We start from the raw sequence: 24,000 nt of genomic DNA, 5'->3' as shown, positions 1-24,000 counted from the left end.
AGCAGCCTTGTTTGTCAAGGTTCGTGTTTCGGAATGATAGAGTTGAAAGAGGGTTATAACCACAAATAGCCTCCTCATCTGTAGTGGCCTTATCGGCCTTGGGAGGTGAAGTAACAAAAAAAAATTTAAAAAAATATTTATGAAAAGTTTTTAGCAAACAGTTCCGCTTTGTTTTTAGCTGAGGTGACAAAATCTGAACTATTCAAGAGAGGTGGAACAACAAATTTGCCTTTATTATAGATACTGAATATATATATAAATATATATATATATATATATATATATTATATATATATATATATATATATATATATATATACATATATATATATATAGTTCTATAGATTGTTGCATTTGGGAAGTACGGAAGGAAAAAAATGATTCTTACGCCAACACATACATCACTTTTAATTACTTTTGACTTTCGTCCAACATTTGCGTGTTGTCAGAAAGTTAAAGCCATTAATTTAATTACAAGTTAATCGTTTTTTAAAAGCACTGCAAAAACGCAAATTTAATTTACCATAATGTTTTTAAAAACATTCTGAATGTTTTTAACAATATAAACAATGTTTTTATTTTTATTTTTTTTACTGTAAATCATGTGCTGAGTGTTGCTACATCGACTATCTTATAGCCTGACTCGCAACAAAGTGCTGCTACATCTACTGACAAAATGCCTGACTTGCAACGGAGTGCTGCTACATCTACTATCTTTTAGCCTGACTCGCAAGGGAGTGCTGCTACATCGACTGAGGGTTTGGTTAGGGCAGGCAGTCTATCAATTAATATAAAAAATTCCGGTCTTGCATTTTAATTTTTACTTTTTGTCAACAAAATACAGAAAAAACTTTCTGACAACAAATAAGAGTTTATCAGGAAGAATCAGAGTTAATCAGTTGGTTCATCTTCCAATCAACACTATGTTTCACCATCAGTTGGTTCTTTGATGAACCAACTGATGGTGAAACATAGTGTTGAAGAAAACAAAAGTAAGATAAGTGTTTTTACTAATTTATTATTGCTCTGTTCTTTAAGAGCATTAAACACTCTGTTTGTAGAATACATTAACATAATTTATATATATATATATATATATATATATATATATATATATATATATATATATATATATATATATATATATTAATTTAATTAAGGGTTAATCCCTTGATAATATATATATATATATATATATATATATATATATATATATATATATATATATATATATATATATATATATATATATATATATATATATTAGGGATATGACTTTTTAATTTTTTTTCAAATAAAATGTTTCCTGTATCATAAATCGATGAACTTTTACCTAAAATCATGAAAAAAGGCCCAAATAGCTTTCTGCAACAAAAAAAGGTCACCCCCAAAATAAAAATTTGATTTACCATTTTTATACATTCATTTTTGACCGATGTTTTAATCTTAAGCTTAATTCTCAGCTTAATTCTATTTATTTCATTATTTTGTTATGAATTTATAAATATAACGCCACACGTTACCATGGCAACGAAACGGCCGTGTGCCGGCAAATACTTGGAATTGTTATGTGATGACGTCATTGTGTTACCACGGTGATATAGACGACTGTAACAGACTGTAGAAGATTATAGAACTTAGTAGAACATTCTGGAAGCTCTAAATAATTATATAAGCGAGCTGCTGTCAGAGCTCAGTGTTGATAATGTGAATAGTTCTATGAAGTACTCTGCGTGTAACTGAGCTAATAAGGAACTACTGTAGCGAACTAAAGACGCTGTAAGTGTACGAAGTATAAGTAGTTGTAGCATTATCGTTAGGATACGGACTGGATTATCGAACTGTTATCAACATTGACTGGATTATCGAACTATAATTGGATTACTATACAGTTAAAGTATTTTATTAATTAAACGACTTTATTAAACGGATATTTACGCTCAGCTATCCGTAAAGTCGTAACAATATTATATGATGTCTCACAAGAAAAGTCATACCACAGTAACAAAGAACAAGAAGACTTGGACTAAAAATTTGGTGAGATTTCAAGAGTCACACAGAAGAAGAGGAAGCGTGGCTGTAGAAGAACATTCACTCGATGAAAAATCCAGAATACCACTTCAATTGCAGATCGTAGGAAGATACCAGTTTCTCGGAGCATATGTTAAAGGAAGAAAAGAACGAATAGACCAAATTTCTAAGGAAATTACAAAATTGTGGGACAATAAACTGAATTTTCCACGTGTGTCTGATCAAGTGATAAGAGCAAAGCTTATGAAGGTGCTGAAGGTCTATGATGAATGTGTCAAGCGTGGAAAATATGATGTTCTCAATGCATTATTTGACATCACGAAAGTGAATGGCCAGTGGTTATCCTCGGAAGATAAACGTCTATACCACCTACAAAAAGAAAGTAAAGGACAGGTGGGGTACTCAACAGGACAAGTGGCAAGTAAAGAAACCATTCACCCTTCCAAGAGAAGGAAAGTCCAGTCTGGAACAGCAATACCTTCCACATCACAAGTCCTGTCTACCACAGACAGTGGTACTGAATCTGAAAACTGCAAAAGTAAGAGTGAAAATGATGAAGACGACGACGGTGATAAAGACGATGATGAGGACACTCAGAAAAAAACTAGAAAGCACTACAAAAGTAAATTTGCTGTAAGTATGGTTACATCAAGTGGAGTTTCCACAAAGAAAGCTGCTAAAATGTGCAATGTATTATCACAACAAGGTATTGATATTCCAACTCCAAGTCAATCAGCAATTTACAAGTCCATATTCAAAGAGGCAGGTAAATTAAAAAAAGAAATGATACAACAACTTAAAATGGAACAGTGGTCCTTACACTTTGACGGCAAACGAATAGATGATAAGGAATATCAGGTAGTTGTACTTCAGAATGAAAGAACTGACGTGAAACTTGATGCACTGCGTTTAAAAGATGGCAAAGCTGAAACTGTTGCTGAAAAAATTGCCAAACTTATTGATGAATACAATTTGTGGAATTCAATTAAGATGATCATTACTGATACAACAAACGTCAATACTGGGAAGAGAAATGGAGTTGTTGTGAAGTTGCAACGTATGTTTAAATTAAAGGGTGTCACAATACCACAATTTATCGGTTGTCAGCATCATGTACTAGACAGGATTCTCCGTCTGGTGATGGACGAAGAACTTGGGGGTGATACCAAATCTCCAAACATTGAATACCCATTTGTGTCTGAACTGTTGAATAAGTATGATGAACTGAAGGATAAGTTTGTGAATGGAACTGTAGAAATTCTTGATAAATCAGGGTGGAGAGACGATATGAAGTTTTTGTACCATTTAACAAGAGTGTTTAGGTTCTATGAAGAACAAAGAAACTTCCCTCTGATTCACTTTCAGAACATTCCTAATATGAGCAATGCCAGATAGAACTCAAGAGCCATTCTCGCCATTCTGGCGTTCGTTCTTATGCCTGAAGCGAGAAAGAATTTGGAGAAGGTTTGCAGGTTCATTTCATATGAGTGGGCAGAACATTGGTTTAGTAGTCAAAAGTACAATGACAATGACTTCAAGAATTTATCTGATGTATTGAAGCCTTACAAAAAGGCATTGCAGTCATTCAAAAATCACTGGAAGAAAGAGCCATCCGTCATCGACATACCACGAAGTAATCAGATAGCTGAACGTGCAATCAAGGTGATGCAAGACCTGTATGCTTCCTGCAGAAAGAAAGACAAACTGCAACTTCGATTCATTCTAAGTAATAAGCGCTAGACTATGAGACGTGAGCATCATGTGACCCATGTACTAAACACAGTAGGCCTATAGACACAGACAGTTATGTATATTGTTGTACTAGACGCTTTGATACTGTTAATTTTGTAATACTTGTATAATTATATATCACATAATGTTTTTTGTTATATCACAGTACATGTTGCATAAATAAATAAAATAACAACAGGAGTATGACTCTTACAACATCTTCAGCCTTTAATATTCATTTACTGTACAAAAGTGTACCTATTGAAAATTCGATTTTTGGGTTTTGGGGTGACCTTTTTTCAAAATATGTCAAAATGAAACATCTGTTCGTTCTTTTTACATAAAAGTTCATTGAATTGCGATACAGGCCTAGTAGGTTGCAAAAAAGTCATATCCCTAATATATATATATATATATATATATATATATATATATATATATTACACACAAATATATATATGTGTGTGTGTGTGTGTACATTTATATATACACTATCATAGTTATTTGAATAAAATCAACATTGTTCTAATTTATTAATTTTTATATTTCCTGTTTGCGTTATTAGGTAATTTAGGTTGTTTTGATTAAAATACTTTGATAAAAGTTAGCAAACTCCATATTATTGTTTACTAACTACATGACTTTAATCAAATCATATTTTAATATAACTTAATTGCTTGAAGTAGGGTTTAACGTTTATTTTCTTAAGCGTACTGTTTTGTTAATCCCTTGATAATCATGCAATATTCATTTAATGTTTAAAAATACATTAATATATATTGTTATTAAATTTTCCTAATATTTGGAGCAATGGTAAAGAAAAGTTTGTTAATAAACTACTAGTTGATCAGTTACCACCATATTCTACTACAAAGCTAACAGTTTTTCTTTTAAACAGATTACAGATGTCTTTTAAACTATGAAAAACAGCAGCTATTAGAGTTACCAACCCTCGGATTTAGGGTCGGCATTTGGCAACGTCGACCTAACTGCTGACCTTAAAGTGTTTGAGGTCGGCAAAAAATTGTCTACCTCGTTTCTATGTTTAAGTTAACCCCTTTGTATTTTTTTTTTTGCCGACTTTATGCCGACCTCTAACAGTTTGAGGTCGGCAATTTATTGCTGACCTTATTTTTCCTATTTCTGAGGATTGCAATCATTTAGATACGGCAGAAATATTTAAGTTGAGAAAAGTTCAGAACCTTTGATAAAGTCCGTTTTTTCAATTTCTACAGTAAACATTTGGAGTGGTCTTATAAACCTTTTTTCAATACTAATAGTCTTCTTTAAGTGTATAGACAGAATTTGATGTGTACAATTTTTTTTTTCTTCATATTTTTAGGACACCATACAATATATATATATATATATATATATATATATATATATATATATATATATATATATATATATATATATATAGAGAGAGAGAGAGAGAGAGAGAGAGAGAGAGAGAGAGAGAAAGAAAGAAATTTATGTGTGTGTATGTCTATGCAAAGATTTATATGTGCATGTATTTATTTGTTTGTACATGTATATGTTTGTATATATGCAGCTCTCGTAATTAGGATCAGCATTTAGCAATGTCGATTTAACTGCCAAACTGACGGTGTCTGAGGTTGGCAATTTTTTGCTGACCTCAGAATTTTTAAACTTAATTTTATTTTTAATTACAAATAGATTAAAAAAGGCAAAAGAAACATTTAATTTAATGCTAGATAAAATACTTAAAATAAAAATGAAAAAATGAAAATTTTATTTAAATTCTTAATAAATTAGTTAGAATAAAAACAGAAAAAGAATGTTTTGTTTAAACTCTAGATATAATAATTAAATTTAAAAAGAGCAAAATAAACTTTTTATTTTAATTCTGAACAATATAAAAACACAACAGAAAAACAAACATTTTATTAAAAAAATTTTTTCTAAACATTTTATCTAAATAAAATAATTTAAATAAAAATAAAATTTTATATAAATTTTAAGTTTATACAAAAGTAAAAAATTAAAAAAAGCAAGGTTTTATTCTAATCAAAAAAATGTTTTATTCTAATAAAAAGAATAAATAATAAAATAAAAACAAAAAAAATGTCATAATGAACATTTTATTTAATTTCTAAATACAAACCTTTTATTTAAATTGTAAACACAATAAAATAAAAACAAAAAAAGATGTTTTTTTTTTTAATTCTAACAGCAAAAAAAGTTTAATTTTTCTAATAAGTTCCAAATAAAACAATTAAAAATAAAACGGCAAAATGAATGTGATGTCATAAAATAAATGTCTCTTTAAAATTTCAAAAGTTTATTGAATTGTAAACAAAACAATTAAAAAAAAGCAGAAAAACAAGCTTTTTATAATAAATAATAAAGTTGTTACATAAGGGATAGAGAATGAGAGAAGTTTTTATTGTTCATCAAATAGGATTTATTATATAATTAAAATGAATAATAAAATAAAATTTTCTTTAGCCATATTCACAGTCACCAAATTCTCAAAAAACACAATCATTTGATCACATTTGACCCCCTTTTCCCCAACCACCATAAATACACAAACAAGCAAAGGTTCCCTTTTAATTTTTAATAATTTTCAAATAATAAAAATTATAAATATTTTAGCAATTCTTAGTGACCTATCAGTTTCTTTTAGTTTTTTAACCTAATCTCTCTTTGTAATTTTTCTCTTTTTTTATGTATTTATATAAGCTTTGTAATAAAAAATTAAAAAAATTAAAAAATAAAAATAAAATAATTTTTTAAGCACAAATTAAACAGTAAAAAATTATTATCAAAGATAAATATCATTCAGCCTCTTAAAGGATGCTACTTAGCTGAATGTTTTTAGCTACTTTGTTTATGTATTTGATAAATAGAGAACTTGGCTTAATCATAGATAGTGCATGACAGTCTAAGCAATTAGCTGTGATCATCTCATACCTTATATTTAAAATGCTATGTAAATATTTTATTTCTTTCAAAGTCATAACCTAGTCATAAATCAAAGAGTTTTTTATGTGTTCTTGCATTCTAAAGTACAGTATCTTATAGTATATAATTTAATTATATTTACTAAATTACTACTAAATTTTATAATGTTTGCAGACAGCTAAGTTGTTTATTGGATTTATTTGAAATCACTTAACATCTTTATATTTTTTTGAAAAAAAAAAAGTGAACTTCTTGAATGCAGGCTATTTCTTTTTGGAAAGTGTATAATTTTTTAATAATGTATCCTCTTTTTTTGGATAAAAAAAAATTTGAAAAAGAGGTATATATGCTTTATTCAGTCAATTAAATTTTTGTTAAAGATTTTTTTAACTTTTTTCATTATTTAATTTATTAGTTTTGTCAAGAAAATAAACCATGTGATATGGCTGATAGCATTGGTTTAATTTCCTTAGAAAGTAACGAAGCTTCAAATGTCAAAATAAGTAAAGCACAGAAAAGGAGGGTGAGTAAAAAAAAGTTGAGAATATATTTTTGAATTTTTTTATTATTGAATATTAAAACTATATTTTAGTATTATATTAATTTTTATATTAAATTTTAATATTAAATATGAAAATATATTTTTGAATTTTTTTATTATTGAATATTAAAACTATATCTTAGTATTAAATATTAAATTTTAATATTAAATATTAAATTTTGATATTAAATTTTAAATTTTTTAGTATTAAAATAATTAATTATTGAATTATAAGTTTAATTGTTTTAATTAACTTTTAAAATTTTTTTCCTCAATAGAAAATTTCATTTCATTTAAAAGAGGATTAAAAGACTTTAATATCTTTTTAACAGCAATAAATGAGAATTGACCCTTTATTAGGGTCTAAAATATAAGAATTTTTGCATAAGTAAAACTTGTGAGTTTTAATAACAATTTTAGTACTTTTTATTTTGTATTTTGCCATTGCAAAATGAATATAAATTTGACTGTGTTTTTGAAATTACCAGTAGGAAATATCTTCTGTAAAATTTTTCTTTTTTTTTTTTAACCAGCAAAGTCTTTATAATTCTTTATTTTTAAGTCAAATTATTGACTTTAATATCAAAATGGGAGTTGTCCATTTCTATCTATTTTTATATTTAGTATGTTTTTTTTTGGAAACTTCGCTTATAGGCCACCTCTCTGTTAAAGATCCCTTTCATGCCGTTCTTTAAATGTTTTGTATTTTTCTATTTTAGGTTTGTTTATAATTCTTTGTTTAACAAGCAACATGTTTTTGTTTTTATATATATATTTAAACATCTTCCCTTCCAACGAGGCTGCAAGTAACAACAATTAGAAATACTGGAAAAGAAAAGATGAAGTTTATTCAGCAGGGTAACAATTAACAGACAACTATCGGAGAGTGTTTCTTATCAAGACAAGAATAAATGGTAGTATTGTCAGTGAACAATGTAACCTTAGAATTGAATTTTTGAGAAAACATTTATGTAAATTTAAAGATAGTATAGGGCCAAGGATAGAACCTTGAGGAACCCTTGTATTGACAGGATATCAAGAAGAGTGTTTTCCATCGAGGGCAACTTTTATACTATCATTGGTAGGGAAGGATTCAATAATCCTGTTAATTATACACTGTAAGAAGAAAGCTTATGGAGAAGACCAGCATGCCAAACTTTATTAAAGGCTTTAGAAATATTAAGAGCAATAGCCTAAACCTCTCCACATCTATCTAATGCATGATAAAACCTATCAATTATTACCATTAACAAATCAGCCGTAGAATGAGAAGATCAAAATCCATATTGATGATCAGAAAAGTTATTAGATTCAAGATTGAGTGTTTGTTAATTAAAGACTTGAAAACCTTGCTTATGATAGGAAGAAGACTAATGGAGCAGTAGTTAGAGGAATCAGATTGCTCTTCAGATTTTTTGAAAATAGGGATAACAGATGCTGCTTTTCAGCATGCTGGAAAATAAGGCTCTGATAAGCACTTAACTCAATTAAAAAAAAGGAAGTTTAATAACATCCAAGTTATTTAAACTCGTTTTCTTTTTAATTATCAAAACAATTTGATAATTTTAAATTTATTTAATGATACTTCATTTATTTCAATCACTTACAATGTATGAATAGCTATTACTTAGTTACATTAGATTTCATTTATTAGAACAAATAATACATGTTCTAAATGACATGCAGGTCCATAATGTTGGGCACTAGTAGCGTGCCTTAAAACAAATTATGTAAGAACATACAAGATCAAATAAATAATTTATATAAAAATGAACAAAAAAAATGTATAAATTTTTTATACAATCATAAATATTTTTGAAATCTTATAAAGTTGTGCTTTGTTTGACACCCAGCAGGGCATAATTTTGAAAAATGTTTTTCAAAATAGGCTTGTTAAATGTTCAAGTGCTTTGAGGGGGCTTTAGATTAGTTATTAAAGTTTGCTAAAAAATTTTTTACATTGTATACAAACAAAATGAGAAAATTTTGTACTTATTTATATATATATATATATATATATATATATATATATATATATACATATATATATATGTATATATGTATATATATACATATATATATACATATATATATATATATATATGTATATATGTATATATATGTGGTTATAACCCTCTCTCAACTCTATAACTCCGAAACACAAACCTTGACGAACAAGGCCGCTGCATGGAGAAACAAGTCGAGCGCGGTACTACCTGGGATGTGATGGGGATCAAACTCGGAACCTCTTACTTAGGAAGTGTGCGCTCTACCACTACACGACTACCACATGTATAAAATTACATTAATAAAAACGTAATCTTATGTGACTACACATTTAGCAAAGTCACATCCATTTACAGTAAGTTTTCTTTAATGTTAAATTACATACTACATATTTTTTGCAACTATAAGTTTCACGCTAAATGCAATCATCAGGTAAAAAATTTGATTTTTTCTTGTAGAAAAATAATTCTGTACAAGAATAAATACGTTAGAAAAATCTAATTATTTTGGTTTTAGTTGTCCAGCAAAAAATTTGTTCTCATGGCGACACTTTTTTTTGTTTAATAATTCTTTAGGATTTTTATACAATAAAATTGTTAGTTTCTTGTATAAGCATGATAGGCATTTTTTAGTTATGTTGTTGTAGGCAGGGGCACTTTTTATGATAGACAATGTTAAATTGGGTATTGCTTTTAATTTATCCTTTGTATCGTATAGGTATTTTGAAAGTTTTTTGTTTTTGAACAATTACTTGTGGTTTGCCCATCTAATTTTTCACACACCCTCAGTTGAACCTATATATGTGCTGTCGAGTGTGTTTGGGAATGATGCAATGCACTTGTAAACTACATTTGTTTTTCTGCAATCTCCGTTCATAGGGCAGGTTTTGTTTAGTTTACAATTGCCAGCTAAAACAGCAGTTAGGTTCATTGAAATAATTTTATTGTTGCTTTATAATTTTTGCTATGTTGCTTGAGCTGCTGTAGCTGACTTTTTTTGTGTTGCGGTTAAACAGTTTATGAAGTGGATTTGGTTTTTGAAAGTGTTTGTCAATTAAGTGTAAGAAAGTTTTGCCTGTGTTTGTCAGGACGCTTTTATTATGTGGTGGGTTAAGCCAAAATATATTTCTTGTTCTTTTTCATTTGGGGGCTTCTCTGGTATTGTTTTTAGGGTTGTATTTAAAGTTAAAATCTTTGAATTTATTTCTTTTTAGGGCTTTGTTGTATTCTGCCATTGACGAGTTGAATATTTTTTCGTCAGAAGAATTTTGAGATATTGTTGATAGCAATTGAAATTTGTTTGATAATTTTTGGGGGAGAGTTCGACTCGGTATGATTGTAAAGTAAGTTGTTATTTTTTGAAAGCATGATATGAGTCTTTTTCCAAATTAAAAGTCACATCTAGGAAGTTGGCAATTGATAGGTTTGTCCTAATTTCTATTTGGAAGCCAAATTTTTTTAAATTTTCTGTTATGTTTTTTTGGATTCTATCTATTTGTGTGGCAGACTTTTTATGCATCACTATCAGTCCATCATCTCGGTAAAAGCCCATATTGCTGTTGGTAACAGTTTCCGATAATGAATTCAATATATACAGACCTACCAGGTCGCAAACCTCGACTCCATCAAAGCAGCTTATTGTGGCATCGAAGCAGTCTAGTTGACTTTTTTTTTCCAAGTTTTATTGTTGAAAAATAACAAGGACTTTCTGCAATGGTTTATTGTTCTGATTTCTTCTTTGCTAATTATTATATGTTGTTTCGCGAATGTTAAAGCATTTTTCAGTATAGTATAGATGGAGGGGTAGAATTTGATGATGTCAAGTTGAATAAAAGTGCAGTATTTCTTTTTAATATTTTCAAACCATTTGATAACTTCAGCGGTATTTTTCCACTGGTTTAATTTAATTTTTTGTGTGTGTGTTTATTGATTTTGTTTACAAAGCCAGTTTCGCTCTTATAGGAAAACAATTTGATAATTTTAAATATATTTAATGATAATTCATTAATTGCAATGACTTGCAATGTATGAATAGCAAATGGCAGTAAAGAGAATAAACAAAGTACAGTTGGAGAAGAAAGTATTTTTAATTACATATGACAATTTCAAATAATATAAAAATAAGAACTTTGATCTTTAAAGTTAACAACATTAAGAAAAAAATTGCGCATTTTATATCTTTGCTCATTAAACTTAATTAATAAACTGCTGTTTATTAAGTTTAATAATAATGTAAATAACTCTTGTCTGTAGATACTATTTATACTTAATTCTAAAAAGACAACTTTTTTATGAAACACTACTTTTATAAATTGCTACATAAAAATAAATATATATTTTAAATAACCGCATTATAGAAAGATAAGCACCAATGGGGAATTTTAAATTTGTCTATAAATCTTCATTCATTTATTAAAATTTGAAATTTGAAAATAAATAAAAAAAATTTAATGAAAAAAAATGTGACTAAGCACAGTTAGATTAGATTGCATTTATTAAAACAAATAATACATGTTCTAAATCACACACAGGTCCATATTGTGACATTAATTGTGTGCCTTAAAAAAATTTATGTAAGATTTATGATTTATTAAAACAATTTATGTAAGAGCGTAGAACATCAAATAAATAGTTTATATAAAAATAAACAATAAGGTATGCAGTTAATGCCAACAGAACATTTTAAATTGAGTTAGTTAATACTAGTCTTAAAGATGTTGATATTATTGGCATTAACAACATTGAAAGGCAACTAATTATAAATGTTACCAATTTGGTAAGAAAAACTATATTTACGAATATCAAGTTGACGCCGTTGTTTGCACATTATATATTTATGTCCACATGTGTTGTTTTTGTTTTCAATAAGAAAGAACATAGATTTATCAGTGAAGACTAAATTATGCAGAATTTTAAAGCAAGTTGATATAATTGAAAAAAAAATTGTTCTTATACAGCAATTATTATATTATCGAAATAATATATATTATTATATTATCGAAATAATATATTATATATTTTTTATTAAAATAGTAATAAGATAAGAATTTCAATCATTTATGAAGAAAGAATTTTCAACACTACTAAAATAAAACTAATCTAAATAAGTGAACCAAAAAAAAAATTATTAGATATAGTTTGTGTCATATAATTTGCGTAAACAAAGCAAAATAAAGAAAGGTGTGTATATATTTTTGTATGTATATGTATGTGTGTATATATATATATATATATATTATATATATATATATATATATATATATATATATATATACATATATATATACACAATATTTAAATTTTACTGTTTAAATATTGTTACAATACCAAAATGTATAAATTATTAACATGGCTGCGATACAATAAAAGTCTGGCTGCGAAGCAATAAAAGTCTTATTTCTAAGCTCCATAGTATAGATCGCATTTTTATATTGAAAACAATTATTTTATAAGATATGATATTTAGATGGCAGCTAGAGATGGTTTTTTGATAAAAATACCTATCTTGGGTAGATGTTAACTTCATCCAGTTACTGTCTTGTAGAAGGCCTCCTAGGCAAAGATTTTAGGGGTAAGCAGAATAATTCTGCAAACCAACCTCAAATTTATTTATCTACTAGGCTGGCGTAGATGTAAACCTGTGTTACATTGTTACATTTCTGGGATCATAAATGCTGGTCAATAAACATTTTTGCTTGTGCCTCCTTGATAGTGGCTATGGAACTCTTCCTGTTATCTCCTAATGACGGTTCAAGTCTAAAACTTAGTTTAATGGTTTTAAGGCACACGGGTAGTGAGGTTTTTCAAAATCTGTGGTAGCTCTCAGAGAAGCTGATTCCATCAACAGTTCAAAATATCAGAGTATGAACAGTGCCATGTTGTGCATGGATGGTGTCCCTGGTAATGCTTTTGGTGAGCATTATCAACATATCGAGGTCACATAAGGAGCCCTATGTTATAACATAGGGTTAATTAACAGGACTGAGAAAGTTGCATAGCTCATTACTTAAAGACTGTGCTCTATCTATGAATAAGTCAAGTTCTCTTTAAACTTAAATCATGCCAAAAGTAAGCCAAAATATTAAACATAAAAAACCATCCCCACCACCTAACTTTTATAATATATCTTTTACTAATCTGCGAAGCAACCTTCCATCAGTTGAGTCTTACCTCTTGCAAAATTCACTAGACTTGCTTGCTCTTAGTAAAATTTATACAAATTTTGCTATTCATTCCTCTGATCTTAGTGTTGATGGGTACTATTCTTTGATACACAAAAACTCCAATAATCACATGCTTGGCATGGGGGTATACATACGCACCAATTCACCTATTTGTTGTGAAATCAGGTTCAAATCCTTTAACCATTCTTTTATGTGCTTCCGTTTAACATCTTTTTACTCTTATTTTCTTTCTCTTTATTCTTCATCGTTCTCCTTCTTCCCAACACTGCACTCTTTTAGATGTAATTTCTGATCAAATTGACCATGCCTCTTTAACCCACTGCCAATATTGTTGTTATTGGTGACTTTAATGCTCATCGCTCTGAATGGCTTTGTTCTAACGCCAATGAACCTGCTTTCACTAAAGCTTCTATGGCTTATGGTTCAACAACATTCCTGTCATAGTCTTGCAAAATTGTTCTCCATAGCTCTCTTTAATTCACTCTAAACTATTTAATAAGTGCTTGACTGAGTCTTGTTTTTCTGCCTGCTGGAAAAATACATCTGTTGTTCTAATTTTTAAAAACTCATTCTGTGAACATTCTGACCCCTCCAGTTATCATCCGATTAGTCTTCTTACTGTTATGAGCAAGTTCTTTGAGTCTTTGATATACACGTTTCTCACATCCTATCTTGAGTCAAATAATTTACTGTTAGAAAATTAATTTGGTTTTCGATCCTCGCTCTACCACTGACTTGCTAACTTCTGTGACTGAAAGATTTTATTATACATTAGATTGAGGTGGAGAGGCTAGGGCTATTGCTCTTGACATATCTAAGGCTTTCAACAATGTTTAGCATGCCGGTCTTCTCCAAAAGCTTGTTTCATATGGTGTATCTGGGAAAGTTATTGAGACTATCAAATTGTTTCTTTCTTACCACTTTATTAATGTCATCCTCGAAGGCCAACACTTTTCTTTATTTTCAGTAGCTTCTGGGGTACCTCAAGGTTCTGTCCTTGGTCCTGTTTTGTTACTTATCTACATTAATGAGATTCCTGACAACCTTACATCTAAAGTAGCTCTTTTTGTTGATGACTCAACTCCTTATGACCATACTCCTGTCTTGACAAAAATCTTTCTTTTTTGATTGCTTAGAACAGGCAGCCGATCTTGAATCTGATCTGTAACAGATTGGGCTCACAGTGGCTTGGAAATTTTAACTCCAAAAACTCAGTAACCTTATTCCATTCTCAACCTCTACAAATCTCTTATTTGTTCCTGTATCGAATACGGTTGTCATATTTGGACTGGTTCTACTAATGATGTTCTTTCTCTTCTAGGCAAGGTCAAAAAATGCATTGTAAACATAGTTGGACCTGCTCTATCTGCTAAGCTTGAGCTTCTTTCCCATTGTCATAAAGTTGCTCTTTTCTACAAATACTATCATGATCGCTGCTCAAAGAAGCTATCACCTCTAGTTCCATAAACTAAAACTCATTCTTGCTTGACTCGTCATTTAGTAAAGTCTCATCCTTTTATACTGTATCTGGCTCTGCTTGCTCTTTTTTTGGTCTTTTTTTTTTCCCCACACCTCAACCCTTTGGAACTTTCTCCCATTTTTTCTGACTCACACAGCCTTAAACTTTTTAAGTCTTCTATCAACTATTTCCTTGCTCTATAACTCTTAACTTGTTGGGAATAAATCAGAATTAAAAAAAGAACAAAAAACTTGCTAAATAGTTTTGAATAAATAGACAACAGCTCAGGAGAACATAACAGCCCGACTATAACAGGTATGTTGTCAAGACTATAACAGGTATGTTGCCCGACTATAACAGGTATGTTGTCAAGACCACAAGCTGTAGAAAAGTGTAAGCAGGAAATCACATTAAATACAGAAGCTGGAGTGATACGAATGTTAAGCAATGGATCAACCTGTTTGTCGGTTAAGCAATGGATCAACCTGTTTGTCAGGTAGGATGTGGTTAGTGGAATCAAGAAATGAGATAGATGAAAAGTTCTTAGCAAACAATTCAGCTCTGTGTTTAGGTGAGGTAATAAAATCTGAACATTGTAAAGTTCAGATTTTGTTACCTCATCTAAGGAAGAATAACATAAAGATTCTCCAAAAGTCTCTGAAGTCTAATTTTTTAGATGAAATACAAGATTTTGTGACCTGTAAATAGCGGGTTTAGCGTCAAATAAAACTTTTTTACAATGGTTTCTAAAAATAGTAAACAGATGTCTGTTTTCTGGAGAATTTTTTGGCAATAGATATGGAGGTAATGGTTACAATTGGAAATAGCTGCAGCTTAATAAGAGGAAAACCATGGAGATGAGATAGGCTTGACTTGGAATCGCTGAGAATAAATAAAAGAATCCATGCCAGCCTGAATCCAAGAAGTTACATAAGAAGTGCATTTATCAGCAGGAAGATAAAAGGTTTCTACCCAAGGGCTATCCCAAAGAAAATCTCGGTAAGAGTCCCAGTCATTTTCAAGGTAGTTGTAAGAGATTAGATGATAGGGGGATTTTAATGATGAAGAAGAATGAAATAAGTTTCAGAGATTTCAAACCGTGATCAGAAGCACTTAAAGGTAAATGTGGAGAAACTTCACAATGACTAGGATCAGAAATAAGTTGAGTAGAGAATGTAAATGATTTGGATTGTTTGGAAAACGAGTTTGAAAGTTGACTATTTGTGTAGAGATTAGGAAAGATAAAGGTTGTGGGCCTTAACACCTATAGAGTCACTGACACTAGAACCAAGCCATTCAGTGTGATGTGCAATAAAATCACCTACAATAATGATATTGGCTAAAGGATAAACAGAAAGGGTTTGGTCAATTTGATCAAAAATAACATCAAAAAGTATGTAGTCTTAAGATAAAGGATAGCAATATAGAACAAAGAGAAAGATTGTAGAGTGAAGTGGTGCTAAACAAAAGCATATAATAAAATCATCTGTGGGTTCAAATATAGTTTCCTGACAAATGGCTGAATTCTTACAAATGTAAATGCCCAAGCCAAGCATGTGACTGTTAGAGATTTTAAGAATTTAAGGAAGATCTCAAGGCAGCTGAACTCAAATTAGTCTCACAAAGAGCAAGTAGGTCTGGTATACTTTGCAAGAGATAAGACTTACCAGAAGAAATGTTACTTTGAAGACCACAAATGTTAGTGAATGATAGATTTAAAGTATTTGGTGATGTCAATGTTTTTTTTGTGTTTTTGATACTTGAGTCATTTTTTATATTGTTTAAAGAACTTGACTCAAAGCACAGATAGTACTCAGTATACTATCTAATCATCCATGTTATTGCCTCATTACTATTAATAAACCCTAATCCGTAACAAAGGGATTTGGGTTTATTAATAATAATGACTTGAATATATTTAAAATCTTTTCAATAGTTTGACTTATATGAAATATAATTTTAAAAATATTTTTAATAAAATATTTAAGAAATACTTTCGAAATATTCAAATTTAGAAAAATGGATTGGTAATCAAAACATGTTGAACAGATTGAAATAGAAAAATTGGCCTGAGGACCTAAAATAATATTTCATATAAAATATAGATTGAGATAATTTAGATACAACATTTGCATGGTGGGACTAGGAAAAAGGTTTGTGTTACACCAGTTCAAGATGATTAGTATTTAAGATTTTCAAAGACATGTAATAATATTAATTTCATACTAAAAAAAAATACTTTAAAATTATATATGAACATACAATTTAAATTACATAAGACAATAAAAATTTAGTCCATAGATCAAAATAAAAAGATTACATTTTTTTTGTCCAAAAACAAGTTTAATCTTTTTAACTAATCAAGCATATATTTGAAGTTATGTTTTATGGTTTTTTTTTTTTTTTTTTTTTTTTTTGCTAAATTTATATTTAAAGTTATGTCTTACGTTTCTTTTGTGAAACTTATATTTGAAGTTTTTTTTTTTTTTTTTTTTTCGCTTCCAACAAGACTAATTAAAGTTGGAAGTTACTGAAAGAGAAAAGATGAAGATTGAGAGCAAGATAACGATTGACAGCGACTTAAAAGATTGCAAATTATATGAGTCAAGAAAGCAAGATGAAGGAAGCGAATTCCAAAGAGCTGATGTTTGAGGAAAAAAACTAGACGAATAAGCATTTTTGGAGCACTTAGTAACAGTCACAGAAAAAGGATGACACTTAATTGAATGACGAGTAACACGAAAATGAATTATAGTAGATGGCACAAGAGATGCTAGCTCTTTAGAGCAGTGCCATTATAGTATTTGTAGAAAAGAGAAAGAGAAGCAACATTACGATGATGTGATAATGGTTGGAGGTTGGCTGCAAGAGCAGGTCCAACTATGTTTACAACGTGTTTTTGCACCTTGTCTAAAAGAGAAAGGGCATCATTAGAGGATCCGCCCCAGATATGGCAACAATATTCCATACAAGGTCGGATTTGAGATTTATAGAGATAGATAATAGAATCCGAAGTAAGAAAGTGACGAGCTCGATAAAGAGATGCAACCTTATCAGATGCTAATTTTGCAACTGATTTGATATATGGTTTCCAAGAAAGATTGGAAGTAAGAGTTAATCCTAGAAGATAAAGAGTAGGTGATTCATCGAGTACATCACCGTTCATTGTTACATTGACATCAAAAGCTTTTGAAATGTCGAGATGTTATGTTTTCCTTTTTTTTTACTAAACTTGATTAAACTATTTGAAGTTACATTGACATTTTTAATTTTTAATTTTGAAGTTTTAATTTTTTTTCAATCTTTCTAATAAAAGATGAATATTTTATAGATGAGTTCCTTTAATTGCCAAAAGTAAAACATATTTGTAATACTATAAACTCTCATGTTTGATCATATATGTTTATATTTTATATGTTTTATTGTATATTTGTTTTTCAGGATAAGAAAGAAGCTAGTAATAGAGAACTCAATATAAGAATTACTAATGGCGAAAAAGAAGCTGTGAATCACTCAAGGAATATAGAAGCCTCACAATTTGAAAAACTTTTATTTGAAAGGAATTTAAAAATAATAGAAGTAATGTTTGTTTTTTTGCATATATATTATTATTATATATATTATATATTTTTAACAATAAGTTGTTTTCATAAGTTTATGAGTTTTCTTTTTTTAATTGCTACATAATTGTTATTATCGCTTTATAATTATCTTTTTTTTCCAGAAGTGTTTTAAAAAGTTTGAAATTTAAAATTACTAATACTTATATCTTCATTATTACAGAAAATACAAATTTCTACGTCATAATATCTACCTTAGCTAATGAGATGCAGGCCTTGTTATGAGATTTTATTGCATAACAAAAATGCATAACGCATAATAAACATAACCTTTGATATTTACATGGATAAAATTTAAATTGCATCATTAGTGTATTTTAAAGTACCGCGTTGTAATTAAATTTAATTTTAAACCAGGTTAAAAATCATTTAAACTAATATAACAAAAATTTTTGGTAAAATATAAATTGGGTATTTGGAAAATTTGATGAAATGTTCGGTATTATAATTTATTTCTTAAAACAATCTTATTCTCAACTTAATCTTTTGTTTCTTTATCACAACTTATTTATTTATTTTTTTTTTTTTACATATTAATTTTTTGATTAAAGATTATGAACAATTCATAGACACATTAGTTTCCAATAAATGATTCTTAAACAAGATTTATGTTCATAAAAAAGACAAAAAAAACTTTACAGGATATTGATTTGATAAGAAGAAAAAAAATTAAATAGATTTTTGAAAAGAATTCTCTAAAACAAAAGCACTTCTCCCTTTAAAAGATAAAAATAAATTTTTTATTTGCTTTCACATATCTGCTTTTGATTTTTTTGATTAAATCTACTTGTTTTTAGTCATTTATTATATGTATTAAGAATTTCAAACCAAAAAAGTTTTTTTTTTTGCTAAAAAATGGACTTATTATAGTTTTGTTTTGCAGTAACGATGTCTCTTAATTATTTTTTTGCAGCAACGATGTCTCTTAATTAGCTTATTTAGGTATTTAGTAGGTTAGGTATTTGAATTTTACTCATTGTTGCAAAAGTTTAATCACTTTTGGTTCCATACTTTGTGAGATGACTTTGGTGCACCTAAGGAGTATTTTAAACCAAAAAGGTCAATTTTTCCAAAAATGGACTTTAGATAATTTTGCTTTGCAGCAATGAAATGATGTCAAATCATGATTTTAAGATATTTTTCTTCAAAAAAAAAATTGTTTTGCTATATATATTTTTTGTTTTTAATCAGCAATAGATAAAAATAAACTTAGATTACTCCACCCTAACAGAGGGAATTTTATGGGTGGGTGTGTGTGTTCTTTTTAATTAGAAGCCAGATGGTACTTTTTGAGGACTCCCCCTCATTTTATTTGTAGTATAGCCTCTGCACCCTACCCTAAAAAATTAAATTTACTACTTATCTTTTTTACATGATTTTAAATATGTTTTTAAGATTGATTCTCTGTTAGTAATTAATTTATAATGTTTTATATTTTAATTTTTAATACTATATTGTTTTTTGTTTCTTTAGATAAATCCAGATGGTAATTGGTGAGTCACACACTTATTTTCAAAGTTTTAGTATCAAAATTAGGATTTTTTTTAATGAAGAAATTGAAATAAATTAATTTCTTAAATAAAAAATTAAAAAAAAAAAACTATTTTTAAATTTTATTATCATACTTTATTTCAATTTTAGTTTGTACAACTCAATTGCTTTTTTGTTTAATGGTTCTACAACAGAGGTATGCTTTGTTAACATTGTTATAATTTTAAAACAGTTAAGTAAGGTGTTATTTAGTTTCAACTGTCTCATCTGACAACAAATTTGAAATTTGTTCAATTATAAATTTTTTTCATTTATTTTTTTATTTGATAAAATTGAATGAAGTTGAATTCTGATGCTTTACTAAAGAATATTTTACAGGCAAGATCTATAATACAATAGAAATCTAATTAGTTTCTATAGTTACTGTCTCCTTAGTTTCTATCTTGAAGCTTTACTAAGGAATAATTAAAACATAGAAGTGTTTTGTTTTTTTTTGCTAAAATTATTCAAATAACATCTTGCAATATTTTAAGTTTCAAAATTGTCACGATTCAATTGTTATACCATTAAATTTTATTAACTGAACATTTAAAGCCACTTTTGAATAAGTGTTGTTTAAAGGTACCATGTGAGATGCACAAATTGTCAAATTAACACAGAGAAAAGTTATTTTTGACTATTATTTTTTTTAAAAAACTTGAAGAAAAGGTTGAATGAAATCAACAGGAGTAAAGCAGTTGTTTGTTTTGTTTGCTTTGATAAAAATCTTCTATGTATAGATAGTATCTGTTGAAACCCAAACCCTCTGTCAATGTATGCACTAAAGCCCCTGCAGATAGTTATTTTAGTATGATGTCAAAATATGTATAAATATTTATATCTAATATTATCTGTTTAAATATGTATAAATATTTATATCTAATATTATCTGTTTAATACGGTATGAACTCTTCAAGTTTTAAAATGCTGGTCTAAACAACGGTTTTTTTAAGAAGACTTAAACAAAGAATAATTTTTTTTAATAATTTTTTATTTTTTTTGCTTAAAAAAATTATTTTTTTAAAAATTATTTTCTTCAACAAAAAAAATAACTGATTTTTTTAAACCTTATAACAAAATAACCTTAACATTTAATAAACTTTTCTTTGCTCATCAGTTTTAAAGAAACCTTTTAGTACTTTCTTGATACTAAAAGCACATTTTAAAAGTTCAATGGTGATATTCATCTCTTGTTGTATTAATGAAGTTAAATTAAATTTAAGTTTTTCTCCATTGTTGAGGACTAGAAATTTCATAAGTATTTTAATCTTGGAAATTAGTGTTAGTAGACATTACTTCATAACTAACCCAGCTTTAAATGTTTTATGGGAGATATCAATCAAGGTGTGAATTAAGTGATTGCAAACTGCAATATCTGGAAATGCTTCTGGACTTTAGCTTTTTAGTTTTTAAAAACCCTAAACTCTGTTTTTATTACTATAAAAACAAAGCGTACAGTGTAATGTATATTACCCTGAAACAACTGTAACAACCGAAAGCATACAGTGTATATATATTAACGTGAAACAACCACAACAACCTTAAGCATACAGTGTAATGTTCATTAACATGAAACAACCACAACAATCTAAAGAAATTTATTTCTATTATTTGTTTCTCTTTGGTAACAACTTTCTTTTAAAAAAAAACTTTTACAAAAACTTCAAATAAAAATTCAGAAATTTTTGAATTTAATTGTGCTATACCAAATACAAGCATAAAGGAAATATAAACAAAAGTGTATTTGTTAACAAAAAGATAATTTAATTGAGGTTTCTTTTCAATTAAAACAAATTTTATTTAATAAACCTGACTTAAAGTTAGGTTTATTAAATAAAAATTTTTTTTGCAAATATATTGGAGACCATTTTCAACTATTTCTTGTTTACTAATATATAAGTTGATTTTTTACATGTTATTTATTTATTTTCATTAAGAAAAATGTTGGTGTTAATTAGGTGTAATTTAAATTGAATTAATCTGAGGTGTCTCATATGTGGGGCTTTATTATACTTTAAAAAGTTACAAAATAAAAAAAGATTACAAGAGTTTTTTGGTACTGTTTAGTTAACACATAATTTGCAATGATAGAGAAAAATAACATTCAACAGATTTTTAATTTTATTTAAAAAAAAAAATAGTGTTCTTCTTTTTTAAACTTTATTTTGATTCGACTCTTTGTATTTTGTATGAGTACAAAAATATACACGCAAAAATACTTTGAATGTTTTTGTGTGGGTAAGTCTCGAAAAAATAAAGTTTTTACTTACAGGATGGTATGCTGCAATTAAGAGAACGCACTTCATCGTATATGCTAGAACATATTGAAGACTTTCTTCCTTTTTCTACAAACAATGTTACTGGAGATATAATGGAAGAAGGTATATCTTTTTTTTTGTGAACAGTTTGTGTAATTTTTTTTAAAGAAATACAGTTTTGTTAGAACAATTTAAGTCAATTTATAATAAAAACATAAAGATATGAATAAAAGTTTAGTAGATTTAAAGCAGCAAAGTTTTCACTGATGTAATTTGAGCCAATGCTTAATTAATTTAAATACGTATTTTCAGATATAAAAATAATTATCAAAAATTATATTTTATTGTTGTTTGAACTTTCTTTGCACTCTTTTGCATCCACTAATTAGTTGACATAAGGTTTAATATAATGTCAACAATGCCTGCACAAAGTTTGAAAAATATCAACAGTGCCTGCACAAGGTTTGACATAATGTCAGCAATGCCTGCGCAAGGTTTGATATAATGTCAAACCAGTAACTCTTAACAAGATATTACAAGATGTCAAATCAGCAACAACTGCACAAGTTTTGACATAATGTCAGTTTACTTTACCAACTTAAATATTCAATTGATCAAATCAAGTTAATGTTTAAATCTCAAGTTTCATAATCTGGTTATAAATAAATTTGTGGTAACAAAATTTTCTTTTTTCTTTCTTTTTTTTTGACATCTTTACCTCCAACATGGCGGCAAGCAATGAGAGTTGGAAGTTACTGGAAGAAAAAAGATTAAATTCATAGAGCAAGATGACGATTGACAGATGACTTTAAAAATTGCTAATTATACGAATCAGGAAAACAAGGAAGGAAGGATGCAAATTCCAAGGAAATGATGTTGAGTATAAAAACTAGACAAATAATAATTTTCGGAGCACTTAAAAACAGTCACAGTAAAAGGATCAGTAAAACAGTAAGTCACAGTAAAACTTAATTAAATGACGAGTAACACGAGAATGAATTTTTGTGTATAGCAATCTTAACAAATAGTTTAAAGCTCATACCTTATTTTATAGAAAGTTGTTCAGCGCAGTATTTTGCACTCATAAAACTGAAACATGTTGTCAACAAGCAAGATTGTGCACTCTTATCATTAAGTCATCTAGAATGATTGTTAGTATTGCAAATTGGTGTTGCCTGTATTTGTTAAAAGTTTTTATTTGTTATACATCATTCTTTTGTTGAGTTTTCTAATTCAAAATCAATTAGACACATATTTTTCAAGTTTTCTGAAAATTTGTGTAATTGACTGTCTCACTTTGTTCTAAAGTGTGTAAAACAGCACAGCTATTAGCAGTATTTTCACCTTGAATCAAAATTGCTGGACATTATTAACAGAAGATAAAACATGTTGGTTGATTGCAATGTGAATTTGGTGGTTGGTAACCAAATTGATTTTTAATTGACAAATTGCAAATTAAAGGATAATATCCATTAACAATGAAATCCAAAGATGAAATAGTTAAGTTTGAAGTCTCACCAAGAGCAACTAGGTCTAGTAAATTTTTCAGAAAGTTCAATAGATGTTAAGTTTGTTTGAAGACCATTCTTTATAGAGAACAGATTTAAACATTTTGATGGTAATGCTTTTTTTGTGTTTAACATTTTTAGGTACTTTGTTTATGTTTTTAATAAATAGAGAATATTATAGATGGTGCATGATACCCTAAG

The 24,000-nt window shown here is 28.2% G+C and overlaps 1 protein-coding gene across 2 annotated transcripts in view; it reads left to right on the top strand.

The window, feature by feature from the left end:
• Positions 1-24,000, top strand: part of LOC100206591 (deubiquitinase OTUD6B) — a 39,549-nt gene that overhangs the window by 6,144 nt on the left and 9,405 nt on the right. For both annotated transcript variants that reach the window (XM_065818615.1, XM_065818616.1), the window contains 5 exons: positions 7,109-7,216; positions 18,325-18,462; positions 19,977-19,996; positions 20,145-20,190; positions 22,306-22,414. In XM_065818615.1, coding sequence (XP_065674687.1) covers positions 7,109-7,216; positions 18,325-18,462; positions 19,977-19,996; positions 20,145-20,190; positions 22,306-22,414 — 421 coding nt within the window. The remainder of the gene's footprint in view (positions 1-7,108; positions 7,217-18,324; positions 18,463-19,976; positions 19,997-20,144; positions 20,191-22,305; positions 22,415-24,000) is intronic.

The sequence above is a fragment of the Hydra vulgaris genome, chromosome 15 (assembly GCF_038396675.1).
Source record: "Hydra vulgaris chromosome 15, alternate assembly HydraT2T_AEP".
Lineage (NCBI taxonomy): Eukaryota > Metazoa > Cnidaria > Hydrozoa > Anthoathecata > Hydridae > Hydra > Hydra vulgaris.
This window is presented reverse-complemented; position numbering and strand designations above follow the sequence as displayed.